Raw genomic sequence first — 16,136 nt, forward strand, 5'->3', positions numbered from 1 at the left:
CCTGTCCCCCGCTCCTGTATCCTAAACCCTTTCACCGCAGCATTTCTTAATGCAAAAAAGTGAAATAAACGTTCCTACCTACCTACCTACCCTACTGGATCCTCGTTTCAGGGACACATTTTCCACTCACACAAGCGAAGAGGCCTCTGCATCCCCAAAATTGGAAATTGTGCGAAGCTACCTACAGCAGAGACTCCAGGATGTCCACAGCCAGGCATGCAAAGACAAGAGTGCGGCTGAATCATCACCCCAGAGCGCACCCAGCACCTCCTCAGGCAGCTCACCACCCAGTGATTTTCACTCATGGTATAAGACATCCAGCACAACAACTCTGTTGTGTATTTAATCTTTACATAATATATACATTACAGCATACAGCGGGCACAACCGACCGGGTTGGGGCCAGAGCAGTCGAACGTCTCGTGAATGTGCGCGTGCACCAGTTCACCGGCATCCCTGGATATCCTCGGTTGCCAACACACATCCCTCCCCCCTAGGTCACATAGTCCTTTAGGTAGTCGGGACGTCGCCGTTGTCGCTGGGGACGATTTGACTGTTCTTGCGCAGGCGCTGAAGTTGGCAACACTGTTTGGTGCCTCGGTTCATGGGGTGAAGCAGGTGAACGTTGTGGGGAAGCTGGAGGTGTTGCCACTGGGGTTGACTCCTCAGGGAAGTCCGCTTGACTCGTAGATGGTGGGCACTCTTCCACCGATTCATTCCTAAGCGATGGCTCGCTTGGTAAGGAGAGCTGCTGAGGTGACAGCTCTGTCGTAGGCTCCTCCTCGTCCAGGTATGTGCTCCACTCCCGTCTCCGGATTTGGTCCACGTGCCGCTTCCAGAAACGACCGTCGATGGTGCGAACCTTGTAAGACACCGGACCGGTGATCTCAGTGATGATACCGGGTAGCCACTTGGGGCCTGCTAAATAATTGCGGATGAAGACTGGTTCTCGCGGCTCGAATTCGCGTACACCTTGTCTTCCCCGCAGCGCTTGTTCCTCTTGCTTGTCCACCATCTCTGCTTGTAGGTCTGGGTGAAGCCGGTCCAGTGCAGTACGGAGTCTCCGACCCATCAACAATTCCGCCGGACTCTTTCCGGTCGTTGAGTGCGGGAGAATATGCTGACTCAAAAGAAATCGGGCCAACTTGGTGGCCATGTCGCCTCCTTCCATGCGCCTGAGGACTTGTTTAGTTTCTTGGACCATGCGCTCCACTTGGCCATTTGACGATGGATGATATGGCGCCACCTTAACGTGCCGGATCTGGTTTCTCTGCAAAAATTCTTCAAATTCTTGTGAGACGAACGCTGTCCCATTGTCCGAGACTATAGTGTCGGGAACACCGTGTGTTGCGAACAGCACTCGCAGCCTTTGACACACTGCTGCTGACGACATGGATGCTATCTGGATGACTTCCAGCCATTTCGAATGCGCATCCACCACCAGAAGAAAAACCTTTCCTTGGAAGGGTCCTGCAAAATCGATGTGGATTCGGGACCATGGGTTTCTGGCAAATTCCCACGGATGCAGTCTTGCACGTGCAGGTTGCGGCCTTGTCTCCTGGCAGGGCAGGCAGGTTCGGACCTTCCTTTCAATATCTTGGTCGATACCCGGCCACCAAACTGTGCTTCTGGCAAGCGCCTTCATGCGGACGATCCCGGGATGCGTGGTATGCAGCAGCTCCAAAACCTGGTCTCTCGCTTGCTTTGGAATGATGACTCTACATCCCCACAGCAGGCATCCCCGATACTCCGACAACTCGTGCTGCCGTCGAACAAATGGCTTGAACTCGTCCGGCAGCCTGCCTTGAGGCCATCCAACCCCCGTCCAATGTCGAACTCTGGACAAGGTTGGGTCGTTCCGGGTGCATCGGGCAATCTTCTGGGCATCCCACGGAATCTCCGGCGCAGTCTCCAGCATCCGGACTTCAAAACGTTTCTCGTCAGTTGAGCTGTCTTCCACAGTTAGAGGCAGTCGACTCAGTGCATCCGCGTTCCTGAGCTGATGAGCAGGCCTGTACTCCAGCTCGTAGTCGTAAGCCGACAACATTAACGACCATCGCAACATCCTCGGCGACAGCACTTGAGGCATCGGTTTTGCGTGATGCAAGAGTCCCAGTAGAGGTTTGTGATCGGTCACGATCCGAAAATGCCGACCGTAGATGAACTTGTGGAACTTTCGTATTCCAAAGCCTATCGCCAGAGCTTCCCGGTCTGTCTGTTCGTAGTTCCTTTCGGCAGCTGTCGTAGTTCGAGAGCCATAGGCTACCGGTACCTCCCGGCCTTCGCTATCAACGTGGCTGAGTACCACCCCAAGTCCATACGGAGAGGCATCACATGCCATGACTAGTGGCTGGTGGACACTGTAATGGGCAAGGACGTCCGAAGACTGCAGTAGCTGCTTGGCCCGCAGAAAAGCCTCTGCTTCCTGCGTAGTCCACCTCCACTTATGGCCGTTGTCGAGCAGCCTGTACAAGGGCTCCAAAGTGTGTGCCGCTTCCCGTAGGAACCTGTTGTAGAAGTTGAGTGCCCCTAGGAACGCTTGCAACTCCTTCTTGCATTTTGGCTCGGGTGCCCCATGGATAGCCTTGACCTTGTCGTCTGTCGGCTGTATTCCTGCCTTGCTGACCTTGTATCCTAGGAATACAACTTCATCCACTCCAAAAACGCACTTGTCCCTTTTTAGCCGGACACCGTCGTCTTGAATTCTTTGAAGCACAGCTTGCAGACGGGTGTTGTGCTCGGCTTCATCTTTACCGCCTACCAGGATGTCATCGAGAAAAACTTGCACCCCTTCCAGCCCTTGCAGCAGCTCTTCCATGTACCTCTGAAAAATAGCGACTGCAACAGCTACTCCGAACTGTGGGCGCGTGACACGGAAAAGTCCACGGTGTGTGGTGATGGTGAGAAGGTCAGCTGTCTCACTGTCAACTGTCAGCCGCAGGTACGCTTGGTCTAAATCAAGCTTGGAAAACCTTGCACAGCCTGCCAGCTTCGCGAAAAGTTCCTCAGGTGTGGGTAGGGGGTAGCTTTCCCAACGGACCACAGGGTTTACCGTACTCTTGTAGTCGCCACAGATTCGCACTGTGCCATCCTTTTTTACCACAGGTACTATTGGAGTCGCCCAACTGGAATGTCGGACCGGTTCCAAAATGCCTTGCCTGATGAGCTTGTCCAAGGCTTCATCCACTTTTGGTAGTAAGGCAAAGGGAACTGGACGCGGTTTGAAAAACTTGGGCTGGGCAGTCGGTTCCACTTCGACTCGAACTGGTGGTCCCTTGCTCTTGCCTAGAGCTGGTTGGAAAACGTCGGCGTGACGACTCAGCACTGCTGCGCTGGACGGGCTCTGATTGTTCGTTGCTTCTTCCAGCTGATTGACTCTCAGCTCAATCCCTAGAGCCTTGAACCAGTCTCGGCCAAGCAAGCCTACGCCTGCTCCCTTGATCACGACGAGACGCAGTCGTTTTGACGCCCTTTATAGGTGACTTGGACCATCACGGAGCCTAGCACCTTCAATTCCTGCTGGTTGTACGCGCGAAGACGTAGTTCACACGGTCGCAGCTTGTGCTTGGACAACCGCAGCTGACGCATAGTTCTCTCGTTGATCACAGAGCACACCGCTCCTGAGTCGACTTCCATCTCGAGAGGGTTCCCGTTCACTTCTACGACCACGCGGATAGCAGGTTCCTCGGCAGTCAATTGGAAGATGCCGAAAACATCCGCTGTTTCACTGTCGCGCCGCCGGCCGTTCTGGCGGTTCTGGCGGCTGCCACCTGTAGGCCTAGGCGTCGGTGAGGACTGTTTCGCTTTTCGTCGACAAACTTTCACGATATGGCCCCGCTGCTTGCAAAAGTGGCACTGTGCGTGTCGAAAACGACACTCGTCTGGTGCGTGTGACCCTCCACAGCGAAAACACTTGCCAGCGTCTTGCTGTGACTTCGACGCAGTCCTTTCTCTTGCTGCCTCGGCATTAGGCTTAGCTCTCGGAGCCATTTGCTTACCAACACGACACACATCGCTGCTCTCTGCGGACGCCCCCCTGATCTTTTCTGTCTGGTGGTGGGCGTACTCTGCTGCTATCGCCTTCTCTTTGGCCACCGCGAAGGTTAGTTCCGGCTCGGAGAGAAGCCGTCGCTGAAGGGACTCTTCCCGGAGGCCGCAGACTAACCTGTCTCGGAGCATGTCGTCCAACGTTGGCCCGAAAGCGCAGTGCTCCGACAGCCGACGAAGCTCGGCGATGTAGTCGGCGATACTTTCTCCTTGACGCTGGTCGCGCTTCCCGAACTGGAAACGCTGAACAATGGCGGACGGCCTCGGGTTGAAGTGGGCCGCCAGTCGCGATACGATGTCGTCGTAGCTCGTCTCGGAAGGTAGAGCCGGTGAGCAGAGTGAACGAATGATGGCGTACGTTGCCGCCCCGCAGACCGTGCACAGGATTGCACGCTTCTTCTCGGCTGACTTGATCTCATTTGCGATAAAGTAGAACTCAAGTCTTTCGTGGTACAGTGGCCATGTTGCACCGGTGCTCGGTGCGAACTCTTCGATGCCGCCGAATGCCGGCGCCGCTGATGCCTTTGCTTCTGCCATGGCGCCGTGAACGGCGCTCTAGAAGGTCTTCCGCCGCAGGTTGACTCCACTTCGTCGCCAATGTTGTGTATTTAATCTTTACATAATATATACATTACAGCATACAGCGGGCACAACCGACCGGGTTGGGGCCAGAGCAGTCGAACGTCTCGTGAATGTGCGCGTGCACCAGTTCACCGGCATCCCTGGATATCCTCGGTTGCCAACACACAACAAACTCCCAGGCCACGACAGGAAAGGCGGCAAACCATAACGGTCGTCAAGGCGCAACTTGATGCCTTCCTGGAAGACGAGGAAGTGGAATGCTACAACTCGCAGAGCAATCCCACCGTCTACTGGGAGAAAAAGCGGTACCTGTGGCCTGACCTGTACAGCGTAGCTGTTGGATACCTTGCCTGCCCTCCAACCAGTATGTACTCCGAGAGGGTATTCAGCACTGCAGGAGCCATCGTGACCGACAGAAGGAACCGCCTCACACCGGAGAATGTGGCCACCCTCAGTTTTATTCGCATGAACAGGGAATAGATCCCCAACATTCTGCCTGCAAGAGTAGCCAACAGCCTCAGCAGCGCAGCAGAGACAGCACAGGCCAGCGCAGCTTAGGAGGAACTGTCTGAACCGGAAGAAGAGCCTTTCCTGGAAAAGATTATCTTTGAGAGTGGCGACTGCTAAAGTGCCCTTGCATCACTCCCAATAGCCTATAACATACTGTTTCAAGTTGTTAATTTTCCTGCAAACGATAAGCGGCAACTGCAGTAAAACTAAGCACACTACTCAAGGGTCATGACGGAAGGGACAAACCACAACGCTCGTCAGTGCACAAGCTGATGCTTACCTGGAAGACGAGGAAGTGGAATGCTTAATTAACTTGCGAAACAATCTCATCATCTATACTGGAAGAAAAAAACTACAGGTATAGTCACACTTAGCTACAACAAGCAGTCCGTGGTTTTTCCGTCCTCTCATCGCCGACATAGCAGGTGTGCTTACAAATACGCCACATGCGGGATGCAGTGAACTTGTTCTTCCAAACTGCGCAACGTTTTGGAGTGCACTTTCTATGTGGGTGCTGGGAGGACAGGGGAACCACGGACTGCTTGTTGTAGCTAAGTGTGATTAGCGGTGTACCTGAACCCTGATCTGTACACCTTAGCCACTGGATATCTTGTCTGCCTACCAATCAATGTGTGTACACGGGGGCCGTATCTACCCTGCAGAGGCCGTCATGACCGTCAGAAGGAACCGCATCACACTGCAGAATGTGGCCACCATCAGATTCATTCACATGAGCAGGGCATGGAGGCATAGGCAAGCACAGCTGGAACAGTCTGAACCGCAAGAAACATTCCTGGAAAAGCTGACCTTCGAGTGGCGATTGTTTAAGTGTTAATGAACCACTCCTAGTCCTTTAACTTTTACTGTTTCGACGTGTTAATTTTTCTGCAAGAGAAGCAGCGAGTGCAATAAAACTATTATTTATTTCTGACAACACTTGCTTGGACAGGCAGTTCCAGGAGCATTGAGTATGGTTAAGCTCCTGCGAGAAATGCAGATTGGTATTCGAGATAGTTCGTCTTGCAAACCACGAACGGCGCACCTGAAATGGACGAAGACCTTCGTCCGTTTCTTCTAGTACCTGTTGTGTTGCTTCCAAAGATGTGCAACGCGTAACCTTTCACGGCCGACTTGCTGCCGAGAACGGAGAACAAGTGCGAATTAGCGAGGTTTTCCTTTGCTACCGGTGCCGAAACTGTGGGTGCCGGTACGCGGTCGAAGTTGAGACGAGCAACATTCATCTCGCTCTCGCGCCTTACAGGTACAGACACACGCAGCTCTAAAGAAGGAGGCGAATCATTTCCTTACCTGAATATATTTATTGTGCGCTGCGCCACATTATGGATAATACACTGCCTTTCGCTACATTTTGTCGATCACCGCGAAATCGCACAGAAACCGAGACCGTGCATTGGTTAGGCCTACGTCAACCACACCGATCAGCTCAGCTGGACCGGTCGCGTGCCACGGTTTAACAGTGCAGTGCATACCATACGTTGAAATAAACAAGACGAAATCTGGTTATATTCAGTAACAATACCTAGAAAGAAAACACAACTGACCGTATTCGCGAGGTTTACGACAAGTTTCACGCTGCCGACTGCAACCAGCGACGAACCTGACGAATCTCCGAATCTGCCGAATATTCGTCGCGGGAAGTTCGGAAATTTCCGAATCTGTCCGAATCCGAATCTTCGGTGATTCGTCCCATCACTACTCAATTCGGAGAAGAACAACGACCGAGCATCGGGGCCGAGAGGAGGAGGCTGACGTCGAGGTCAATTTTGTAATGCGGCGTAACCGCATTACAAAATTGTAATGGCACGACAGCTCCAGAACACCGATTTTATTACAGTGATGTGATTGGCCTAAGCCGTTTTGGAGCACCTTTTGGAGCAGCCAAAACTATGTTTTGGAGCAGAAAATGTCGCCTTTGGAGCAGGCAAAACAGTGTTTTGGAGCAGCAAAAGTGACTTTTGGAGCACCCAAAACAGTGTTTCGGAGCAGCAAAAGTGGCTTTTGGAGCAGATATTTTTAGAAAAATAAACATATTCGTTTTAAGTGCTGGACGAACGAAGGGCACTTCGCTCGCCGCAATAAACAAATTATGGTTAAGTTAGACCGCCTGGGTGTCTTTCAACATTTAACTGAAATGCCAATGGCACGACACATTTCGCAATGCTTAAGTTAAATTATACATATATATGTACCCGTTATAGATAAATAAGAACCAAACTGCACATATTAAAATTTATTTGAAAACGACAAGCTTAATAGTCAATATCACAGCATTAGGTTGACTACTGTAGTTATATAATAAGTGGAAGCAGTCCCCGACTGATGAAACACGTAACTACTGCAGTGCAATGTGAAATTCTACACGAGACAAAGGTGCATTAAGGCTAGCGCGTGCTTTTCATTTTGCTTTTCGAAACTTTCTGCAAGGCTACTGGAAGCCTCGCTTTGCCTTCAGATAGTAATGAATGTCCACTTTAAATGTCTCCAAAGAGGCATTGAGACATCCCACAAGCGTACAGTGCTCTGGGCGTTGCCGAGCTATTCCGAAAAACCGCTTGTCATTTTACTGGTTCCCGACGTGCCAGATTTTCGTCAAAAGTAAGCAAACGTAAAACAGTGGGTTGCAAGCGTCCCGGCTAGTGCCTCTGTCGTGCAATCATGTTCGCATGCACGTGAGGGCAACTTCGGCAGGCTTGCATTTTCACGTGCTCCGTCGCGTGAGCCGAGATGGCTGTTCGATCGAAACAGACACCATGCCACTCCGCTCCGTCGCCAACTGGTTCGCAAAATTGTATTCAAAATGTAATTGTCCAGCATACGACGAGAAACAGTCCCGCGGCACGTGCTTACCAGGCCGGCAGGCAAGGTACAAGCTAAACACACACAAAAAAAAGAACCTGAGCGCATCGATTCAAGACATCGCGAGTTAGGGCCAAAAAGTACTGGAGCGCTTTGTGCAGCGACTGAAGCGTCAACACACGCCCGCGTCTTTCGTTGAATTTTTTTTTTTTTTTTTTTAAGACGCGAGACGAGATACATGAGACGACGAAAGCGTAAAACGAGAGACGGCGGGAAAAACTATGTACGACCGGATGGACGATTGATACAGGGTACTTTTTGTAGGGCGGCCGCTTGCGCCACCTAGCTCACGCATGCTCAATTACGGTACTCAGTTTAGTTTCGGTTTTGAAAGACGACCAAAATTGGTCTTTTGGCGCAGGCTTGGCGCAGATTACCCGTATTTTGGCAAAATGTAGCAGGATGTAGCAGGGTTAGCTCCTTGGCGCAGTTTGGCGCAATGGGCGCAGCAATCACATCACTGAATTATTATATAAGGACCCATTCGCTGCCCATTCGGTGCTCTCCGACGATGTAAAAACTTCTGTATACATGTAATTAAACAGAGTTAATCGTGAGAGACCCTCCCGTCTCCTGCTGATGTTCCTGCCTGGAGTCAGTTTGCGATACCTGTCTTCACCTGGCCCTTCCTGAGGCTGCCTCGGGAACTCCTCGGTCACAACAACTGGTGGCAGCGGTGGGATGACGTGCCTGCTCATGGGTCCTGGTACGGGTGAGTGCTTTGCAATTTTCCCTTGATTTGCCAGACCTTTTGCTCAGTGCTAGGAACCATACGCGAGTGGAAGGCTGCCCTTTCGGCTCAGAAAAAGCGAAGTTCAAGCTGACTGAGTTAGATAGGGGAGAAAGATCGCGACACTCTGGATCATGGAAGTCAGTAAGCTACGCATTCCTGAGTTGGTGGCGGTATGCGAGGAGCTTGGTATAAGCGTGGGGCAGGCAAAGCGAAGGAAGCCGATCATGGAGCTACTTCGCGAAAAGGAAGTGTCCGACGTAGAGCTTCAGGAGGCTTGGAAGCTGATTCGGGAGCGGGACGAAAGAGCGGAGGCTGAAAAGCAGGAGCGGGACGAACGCGAGAAGCAGGCTCATGAATTAGAACTCAAAAGGCTGGAGATAGCGAAAATGGAGGCTGAGCGTTCAAGTCCTGGATCGGGTGTGCTGCTAGCGGAGAGAGTCAAGATTAAGGACTTAATGCAGCCGTAGAAACTAGAAGACATTGGTCTTTTCCTGGTCAACTTCGAGAAAAGTTGCGAGCGAGCAGGTTTCGCACGCGAAGACTGGCCTCAGTATTTGTTGACGCTGTTGCCCTGTGAGGCGGCAGAGGCAGTTGCAAGGTTAAGTAGAGAGGAGGTCGAGATCTACGAAAGCTCGAAGGCCGCACTTTTTAAGAAGTACCGTCTTTCGACAGAGGCGTTCCGCCAGCGGTTCCCAACGGCGACTAAGAAGGGAACGGAGTCCTTTCCCGATTTTGCGTACACCCTAAAGGCTAACCTGGTAGAATGATTGAAGAGCTCAGAAGTGTACGGGGATCACGATAAGGTGATCGAGTGCCTTGCGGTAGAGCAGTTTTTACGAGGTATTCCGGAGAACGTCAGGTTCTGGGTCCAAGTTAGGGACCCAGAGATGAACCTCCGGAAGGTGGCAGATCTCGCGGAGGAGTACTCTATGCGCAGGGGTCTAGACAAAGACAAATCGGGACAAACGCGCTCATGGCGAGATTGCCGAGAGGAGTTTCAGTCGTTAAAGGCGGACTCGGGAAAAGGATTTCTTAGGAGGGGAAACATGAGAAATGTCCCAGATGTTAAAGAGTCGCAGAAGGAGGGGGGCGCAGTCGGTAAAGTAAAGGAAGAAATGCCTGGAAATAACGGGCGAGCTTCGAAGCGAAGAGGCCAATTTGGTGTTTCAGGTGTCAGGAACAAGGGCACATCATGGCCAACTGCCCCAAGAAGGTTGTGTTCTCGTATGTTGCAGAGGGCGCCGACAGCAGCGCCCTACTGGCCCCGTACACGAAAGAAATGCTAGTGAGCGGCAAAGCTTGCATGGTGCTTCGCGACTCGGCAGCTACAATGGATGTAGTTCACCGGTCTTACGTCGAGTCGGGTGACTACACCGGCGAGTGTGCCTGGATCAGGCAAGTCGTAGAGGAACACAGCGTCTGCCTTCCGATTGCGAAAATCTGTATCGAGGGGCCTTTCGGCAAACTCATCACTGAGGCGGCAGTTTCGAAGAACTTGCCTCAACACTATTTGTACTTGTTCTCAAACAAGTCCGCGCTGCTGCTTCGCGAGCAAGGAAAGAGTTTCGCGGAGGAGACAGTAATGGCACTGACGCGGTCCCAAGCGAGAAAGCTCTCATCGAGGTTAAGGTACGAACCTAACGGGGAGGAGGGTCGGTCCGCGGCGCGCGATGAGCCGGTCAACGGAGGACCTGCAGACCCGGCAAATCAAGAAGACCTGCGGTCGGTGGATGCCGCGAGGAGTGCCCCACCAGACCAGCAGCAGATTCTAGAGGACCAAGAAAAAGGGCAGGGTTTTCTTTCGCCATTATCTCCAAGTCTGGACACGCTCGGTGCTCTTGATCGACCTACACTGATCGCAGAGCAAAAGAGTGATGCCACTCTCAAGGCATTGCCGGACGGTTACAAGGAGGGGGTGGCACGCAAGAATATTTCATTCTACACAAGGTCAGGTCTACTATGCCGAAAATACCGAGACAGGAAGGGCCGGGACTTTGACCAGTTGGTCATTCCGCTTAGATATAGAGAGGATCTTCTCCGGCTGGCTCACGGGAACTGTTGGTCAGGGCATTTGGGAATTCGTAAGACCAAGGCAAGGCTGATGCAAAAATACTACTGGCCCGGATGCTGGAAGGATGTTGAAGAGTTCGTGCGATCGTGTGATGTCTGCCAGCGCATAGGGAAGTCATGCGACAAGCACAAGGCTCCAATGCGTTTGGTCCACATCATCACAGAGCCGTTTCGCAGGCTAGTAATCGACGTCGTCGGCCCGCTTCCCGCCACGCAGTCGGGATATCGCTACATCTTGACAGCGGTATCCCCGGCTACGAAGTTCCCCGAGGCCATCCCTCTCAAGGAGGTGAACTCCATGAGCGTAGTCGACGCGCTCCTTTCCATTTTTTCTCGCGTCGGATTTCCCCACGAGATTCAGTGCGATAATGGAAGCGTCTTTACAAGCGCTCTGACTACGACGTTTTTGGAAAAGTGCGGAATCAAATTGGGATTCACAGCTCCATTTGCCATCCACAATCTAACAGTGTAGAAAGGATGCACGGGGTGCTGATTCCCAGTCCCTTTGAGCACCAAAGGGACTGGGAATCATGTATTCCGGCTACTATGTTCGCGCTCCGTTCGGCACCTCACGAGTCCAATGGCTTCAGTCCTGCGGAGCTCGTGTATGGACGACCGCTGCGGCCTCCTCTGCGGCTCCTACGCGAATCACTAGAAGACCAGAGCGAGGACCCAACCCTCGTACAGTACGTTTTGAATCTCTTGCAGCGACTGAGTGAGGTAAAGACCGTTGTCGGTAAAGCTATGAAGAGGGCGCAGGAGAACTCAAAAACATATTACGGTAGGTCCTCCAAGCCGAGATCGTTTCAGGTGAACGACAGAGTTATGTTATTGACAACTTCAAAGAAAAACAAACTCGACGTTCAGTGGGAGGGCCCAGCGGTCGTCGTGCAGAAACTATCAGATTTGAACTATGCGGTGAAGTTAGAGGGTAAGAGACGGGCTGTGAAGGTGTATCACTGCAACCTCATGAAACCGTACAGGAAACGGGAGGCTATTGTGAATCTAACACTGAACGCACCCGAGGAGATTCCTCCAGAAATTCCCTCTCTGGGTGCTGACACCTTGTGTACGCAGACTTGCTTAAATAGGACTGTTGAAGCTTTTTCCCTCATTCCTGCTTGTAGGTTTCACTGACGATGTTTCCTGCATGGGAGACGAAACGTTTGATTAAATTGTTAATCTTGTTGAGTAAAGTCGGAGCAGCTTTTTTTATCACCAATCTGACGGCCGAGCAGCTGCTAAAGAAAACCAAAGGAACGGAGGACCTGGAATCCTGGCAGGTTTCGGAGTTGGAGGGACTGATTGGAGAGTTCCCGGACGTTTTCTCTGATAGACCAGGGAGGACAACACTAACCACGCACGACATCGAGCTGACATGCGATCAGCCTATTCATGCAAGGCCGTACCGGGTCCCTCCGCGACAGAGGGAGATCATGAAACTTGAAATTGAGCGAATGACCGAAATCGGAGTCATCGAGAGAGGCGAAAGCGATTACACCTCCCCTCTCATCCTCGTGGAGGTGCAAGGTAAAGACCCCCGACCTTGTGTAGATTCCCGGAAATCGAACGCTATTACGCGTGATCAGACTTACCCCATTCCAAATATTGAAGAAAGGGTGGAAATAGTGAGTGGGGCGAGATTCATTTCTACTCTCGACCTGATAAGAGGCTATTGGCAAGTGTGTCTTTCTGAAAGAGCTCGCAGGTATGCAGCCTTTATTTCACCCCCAGGGAATATTTATCCCCATCGTTCTGAGCTTCGGCTTAAAGAACGCCCTTTCTGTTTTTCGGGACTCATGGATCGTGTCCTTGCTGGACTGAGCGACTTCGCCCTCCCTTATTTGGACGATATTGCAGTATTTTCAGGAACTTGGGGAGAGCATCTCGACCACCTGCGACGGGTGTTGATAAGGTTACGAGAGGCCGGACTCACGGTCAGAACAGAAAAATGTCAACTTGGAAAGGCGGAGGTTCACTACTTGGGACACGTGATTGGCCAGGGACCTCGGCGCCTTTCCGAGGTCAAAGTTGCGGCCGTGGTGGAGTTCCTACAACCGACGACAAAGAGGGACATTCGGGCATTTCTGTGTCTAGCTGGTTATTACCAGCACTATATCCATAACTTTTCAGACATGGCCAGTCCTTTGACCGACGCTCTTCGTAAGAACGAGCCGCAAAACCTAATCTGAGACGACGCGAAAGAAAGAGCCTTTCAGGCCTTAAAAAGTGCGTTAGTTCAAACGCCGGTGCTAAAGGCCCCTGATTATGACCAGCCGTTTGTCGTGCAGTGTGACGCGAGGGAGAGGGGAATCGGTGCAGTTTTGTCTCAGGTAGACGAGCAGGGAAACGAGCGACCCCTTCTCTACATTAGCCGAAAGATGACTGTTTGCGAGGAGGCGTACAGCACCTCAGAGAAAGAGTGCGCCTGCCTGGTCTGGGCCGTACAGAAGCTGTCTTGTTACCTAGCCGGGACTAAATTTATCGTGGAAACGGACCACTGTCCTCTTTCTTGGTTGCAAAATATGTCCCACAAAAACGGCCTCCTGTTACGCTGGAGTCTCGCTCTGCAGCAGCACGCATTTGAGGTGAAGTACAAAAAGGGGAAGCTAAATGGGAACGCTGATGGCCTAAGCCGGGGCTTCTAAGACGTGAACGAGCTCTCTGATCGGATGGTGTAGGTTTGTAAAGTTTTGGTTGTTTCCAATCCTTGGAAATTATCATTTTGATTTTGTGATTGTGTTTTTATTTCAAAGCACGCTACCGTAACTTGTTTCTGTTGGCCTCGTTTAAGGCATGTTTTACTTTAAAGAGCCTGGTGACAGCCTGAGCTTGAGTGTCGAGTGAGAGAGATCATAGGGACTAGGTGGAGGGTTGTCTTTAATTTTGTTTGGTCTGGCGGATCGGGGGAGGAAAGCGAGGCGCTTGTCGGTGCTGGGATCGTGATTTGCAATGTTTGTCTCGCCAATGCCTTCCTCTTGTGACCCGAGTTGAGATCCCCCACTCCAGAGATTTTGGACCCGGCCCTCGCCTACGTCGCAAGGCAGGTGACGAGCACCTAACCCTTCCCCAAGAAAGCAAGGCACTCATCGAGTCAGCGCAGCAGTGTGGGACGGCTACCCTCCTGATGACCTCAGCGGCGGCGGAGGTGTTGTTGCGATCAGCCTTGGCCGGGGCCGCGTCTCTTCCTTCGCCCTCTCTTTGTGCCCGCCCGACCGTCTTGTTTATAATCGAAAACCACCCGTCTGAGCCGTTGTTGATGCTGTTATGACCCGTCTCGATCTCCCGGTGCTTGTGAAGATCGACCTTGCATTCCGGTGCGGACGACGACCAAGCGAACGTCGAGACGGTTGGCGTGCGATCCGAACCCTTTTCGCACGTTCGACCGAAACCGGAGAAGCGTTTCTCTTGGGCCTCGGCTCAAGGGAATCAGAACCGACGTTCCCGTCCGTGTGCTTTGTCTACGGCGTCTGCCTTGCGTATGCCTTCCACGAGAACGTTGCCGTCGGTGTGTTCTGTCTACGGCGTCTGCATTCCACGGAGCCGTCTGCATTCTACGAGAACGCCAGAAAGAATCCGACCCTGAACAGATGAACAGTCTGTTGTGTCTGAGCCTACGTACGTGAGACAATCCCCTACGTGGCGCCCTCAATTCGGAGAAGAACAACGACCGAGCATCGGGGCCGAGAGGAGGAGGCTGACGTCGAGGCCAACTTTGGAATGCGGCACTAACCAACCAATGGCACGGCAGCTCCAGAACACCGATTTTATTATATAAGGACCTATTCGGCTGCCCAATCGGTGCTCTCCGACGATGTAGAGACTTCTGTATATATGTAATTAAACAGAGTTAATCGTGAGAGACCCACCCGTCTCCTACTGATGTTCCTGCCTGGAGTCAGTTTGCGATCCTTGTCTTCACCTGGCCCTGCCTGAGGCTGCCTCGGGAACTCCTAGGTCACAACAGCGGTCCCTCGAGCGCTCGTCACGAGAGCGCACAACCAGCGCGAGTGGCCCGACCGGACCGACCAATTTTTCGGGCATAGCGTGTTTTATTTAATATTGGCGGGGACTTATGCCGCGGAATTCCGCAATGACAATGCGAAATGAGTAGACGAAATTTTTGCGTGTGACAAACCAAGAAGTGCGACAAAAAGCTAACAAAAAAAAAATTCTAGCGTACATTTTTGCAGAAAAAAACATTGCAGCTGACCTAGCTTCATTAGTTTCTTTTATTTTGTATATCACAGATTTGGAGAGGAGATTTTCCTGTATCTGTCAAAAGACTGGAAAGATCTACATCCGATAAAATTGCGCTGAGCTTTCCTTCGATGAGTTTTTTGCTGATACTTTTTTAGCGATGAGCTTTCTTCATCACGGACAAAGACGTCAGAATACCATTTAAGCTTATGCGAGGGACGTCTAAATAGCCACCAAAAAAAATAAGAGCGCAAATGCCTGTCAAGAATAGACAAAATATAGCAAAATGTGAGCTATTTATAGTATATCCGAGAGGCGCACCGCAGCACTGTGAAGAAATCGTAGACTCGCTGCTCCACTCAACTGCAAACTTTCCCAGTACCTACATGCCCCAACCCACTCCCCTGTCCCCTTTTCTCTCAGATGTCAGTAAACTATTGGTTAAAAAAAGTCGTACCCGTATTTTTTTTTTTTTTTTTTAGTTAAAGGCATATTCAATAAGTCAAACATCACCAATGCTTCAATCCGATGAGTCGCACAATTTTGTTGTGTCTGTGGAACCGCGCGTACATCACACATTGTGCGGTGTTCCCTCAAATGGGGTGCGCTCTCGTGTCGCGCGCTCAATTGGTCGTGCGCTCTCGTGTCGCGCGCTCAACTGGTCGTGCGCTCTTGTGTCGTGCGCTGTAGTGTCAAGCACGCTACACTCGCAGCGCCCTCGTGTCGTGCGGTCTAACGTCGGCGCTCTAGTGTCGCGCGCTCTAAAGGCGCTCTCCCATAGCTTCGACTGGCGTAACTCGGTACCTAAAAATAGTGTCCGTTGCACATATGGCCAACCTGAAACAGCACGCATATAACGATTGGCAACGCTCGCGGAAGCGCAAGGCAACACACTTTCTACTGTATTGATTGGACCCTTAGCACCTGGGCATGGCAACCAGACTGACATCATGTGAAAACTATATATACCGCAAACGACCTAATTTTCGCGAGGACCTAATTTTTGCAAATTTCGCGAATCGCATACATTTCGCGAAAATAGGTTCCGCGAACAATTTCGGTAACACGCAAACACATTGGAATGTATATTGAGATCCCACCGAGTCGCGAAAAATTA

The 16,136-nt window shown here is 51.6% G+C and overlaps 1 protein-coding gene across 1 annotated transcript; it reads right to left on the minus strand.

Moving 5' to 3' along the window:
- Positions 1-493: 493 nt before the first annotated feature.
- On the minus strand, positions 494-1,722 carry LOC120837690 (uncharacterized protein K02A2.6-like). The gene has a single exon (XM_040207254.3). It carries the CDS (start codon positions 1,643-1,645, stop codon positions 494-496), a length of 1,152 nt encoding a protein of 383 aa, XP_040063188.3. The 5' UTR covers positions 1,646-1,722.
- Between the last annotated feature and the right edge of the window lie 14,414 nt (positions 1,723-16,136).

The sequence above is a fragment of the Ixodes scapularis genome, unplaced genomic scaffold (genome assembly GCF_016920785.2).
Source record: "Ixodes scapularis isolate PalLabHiFi unplaced genomic scaffold, ASM1692078v2 PGA_scaffold6__148_contigs__length_123643588, whole genome shotgun sequence".
Taxonomy (NCBI): domain Eukaryota; kingdom Metazoa; phylum Arthropoda; class Arachnida; order Ixodida; family Ixodidae; genus Ixodes; species Ixodes scapularis.

What these genes read in the sequence shown, in the direction of transcription:
- LOC120837690 (XM_040207254.3), bottom strand. Translation starts at nt 1,645, where the DNA reads ATGAAGGCGCTTGCCAGAAGCACAGTTTGGTGGCCGGGTATCGACCAA.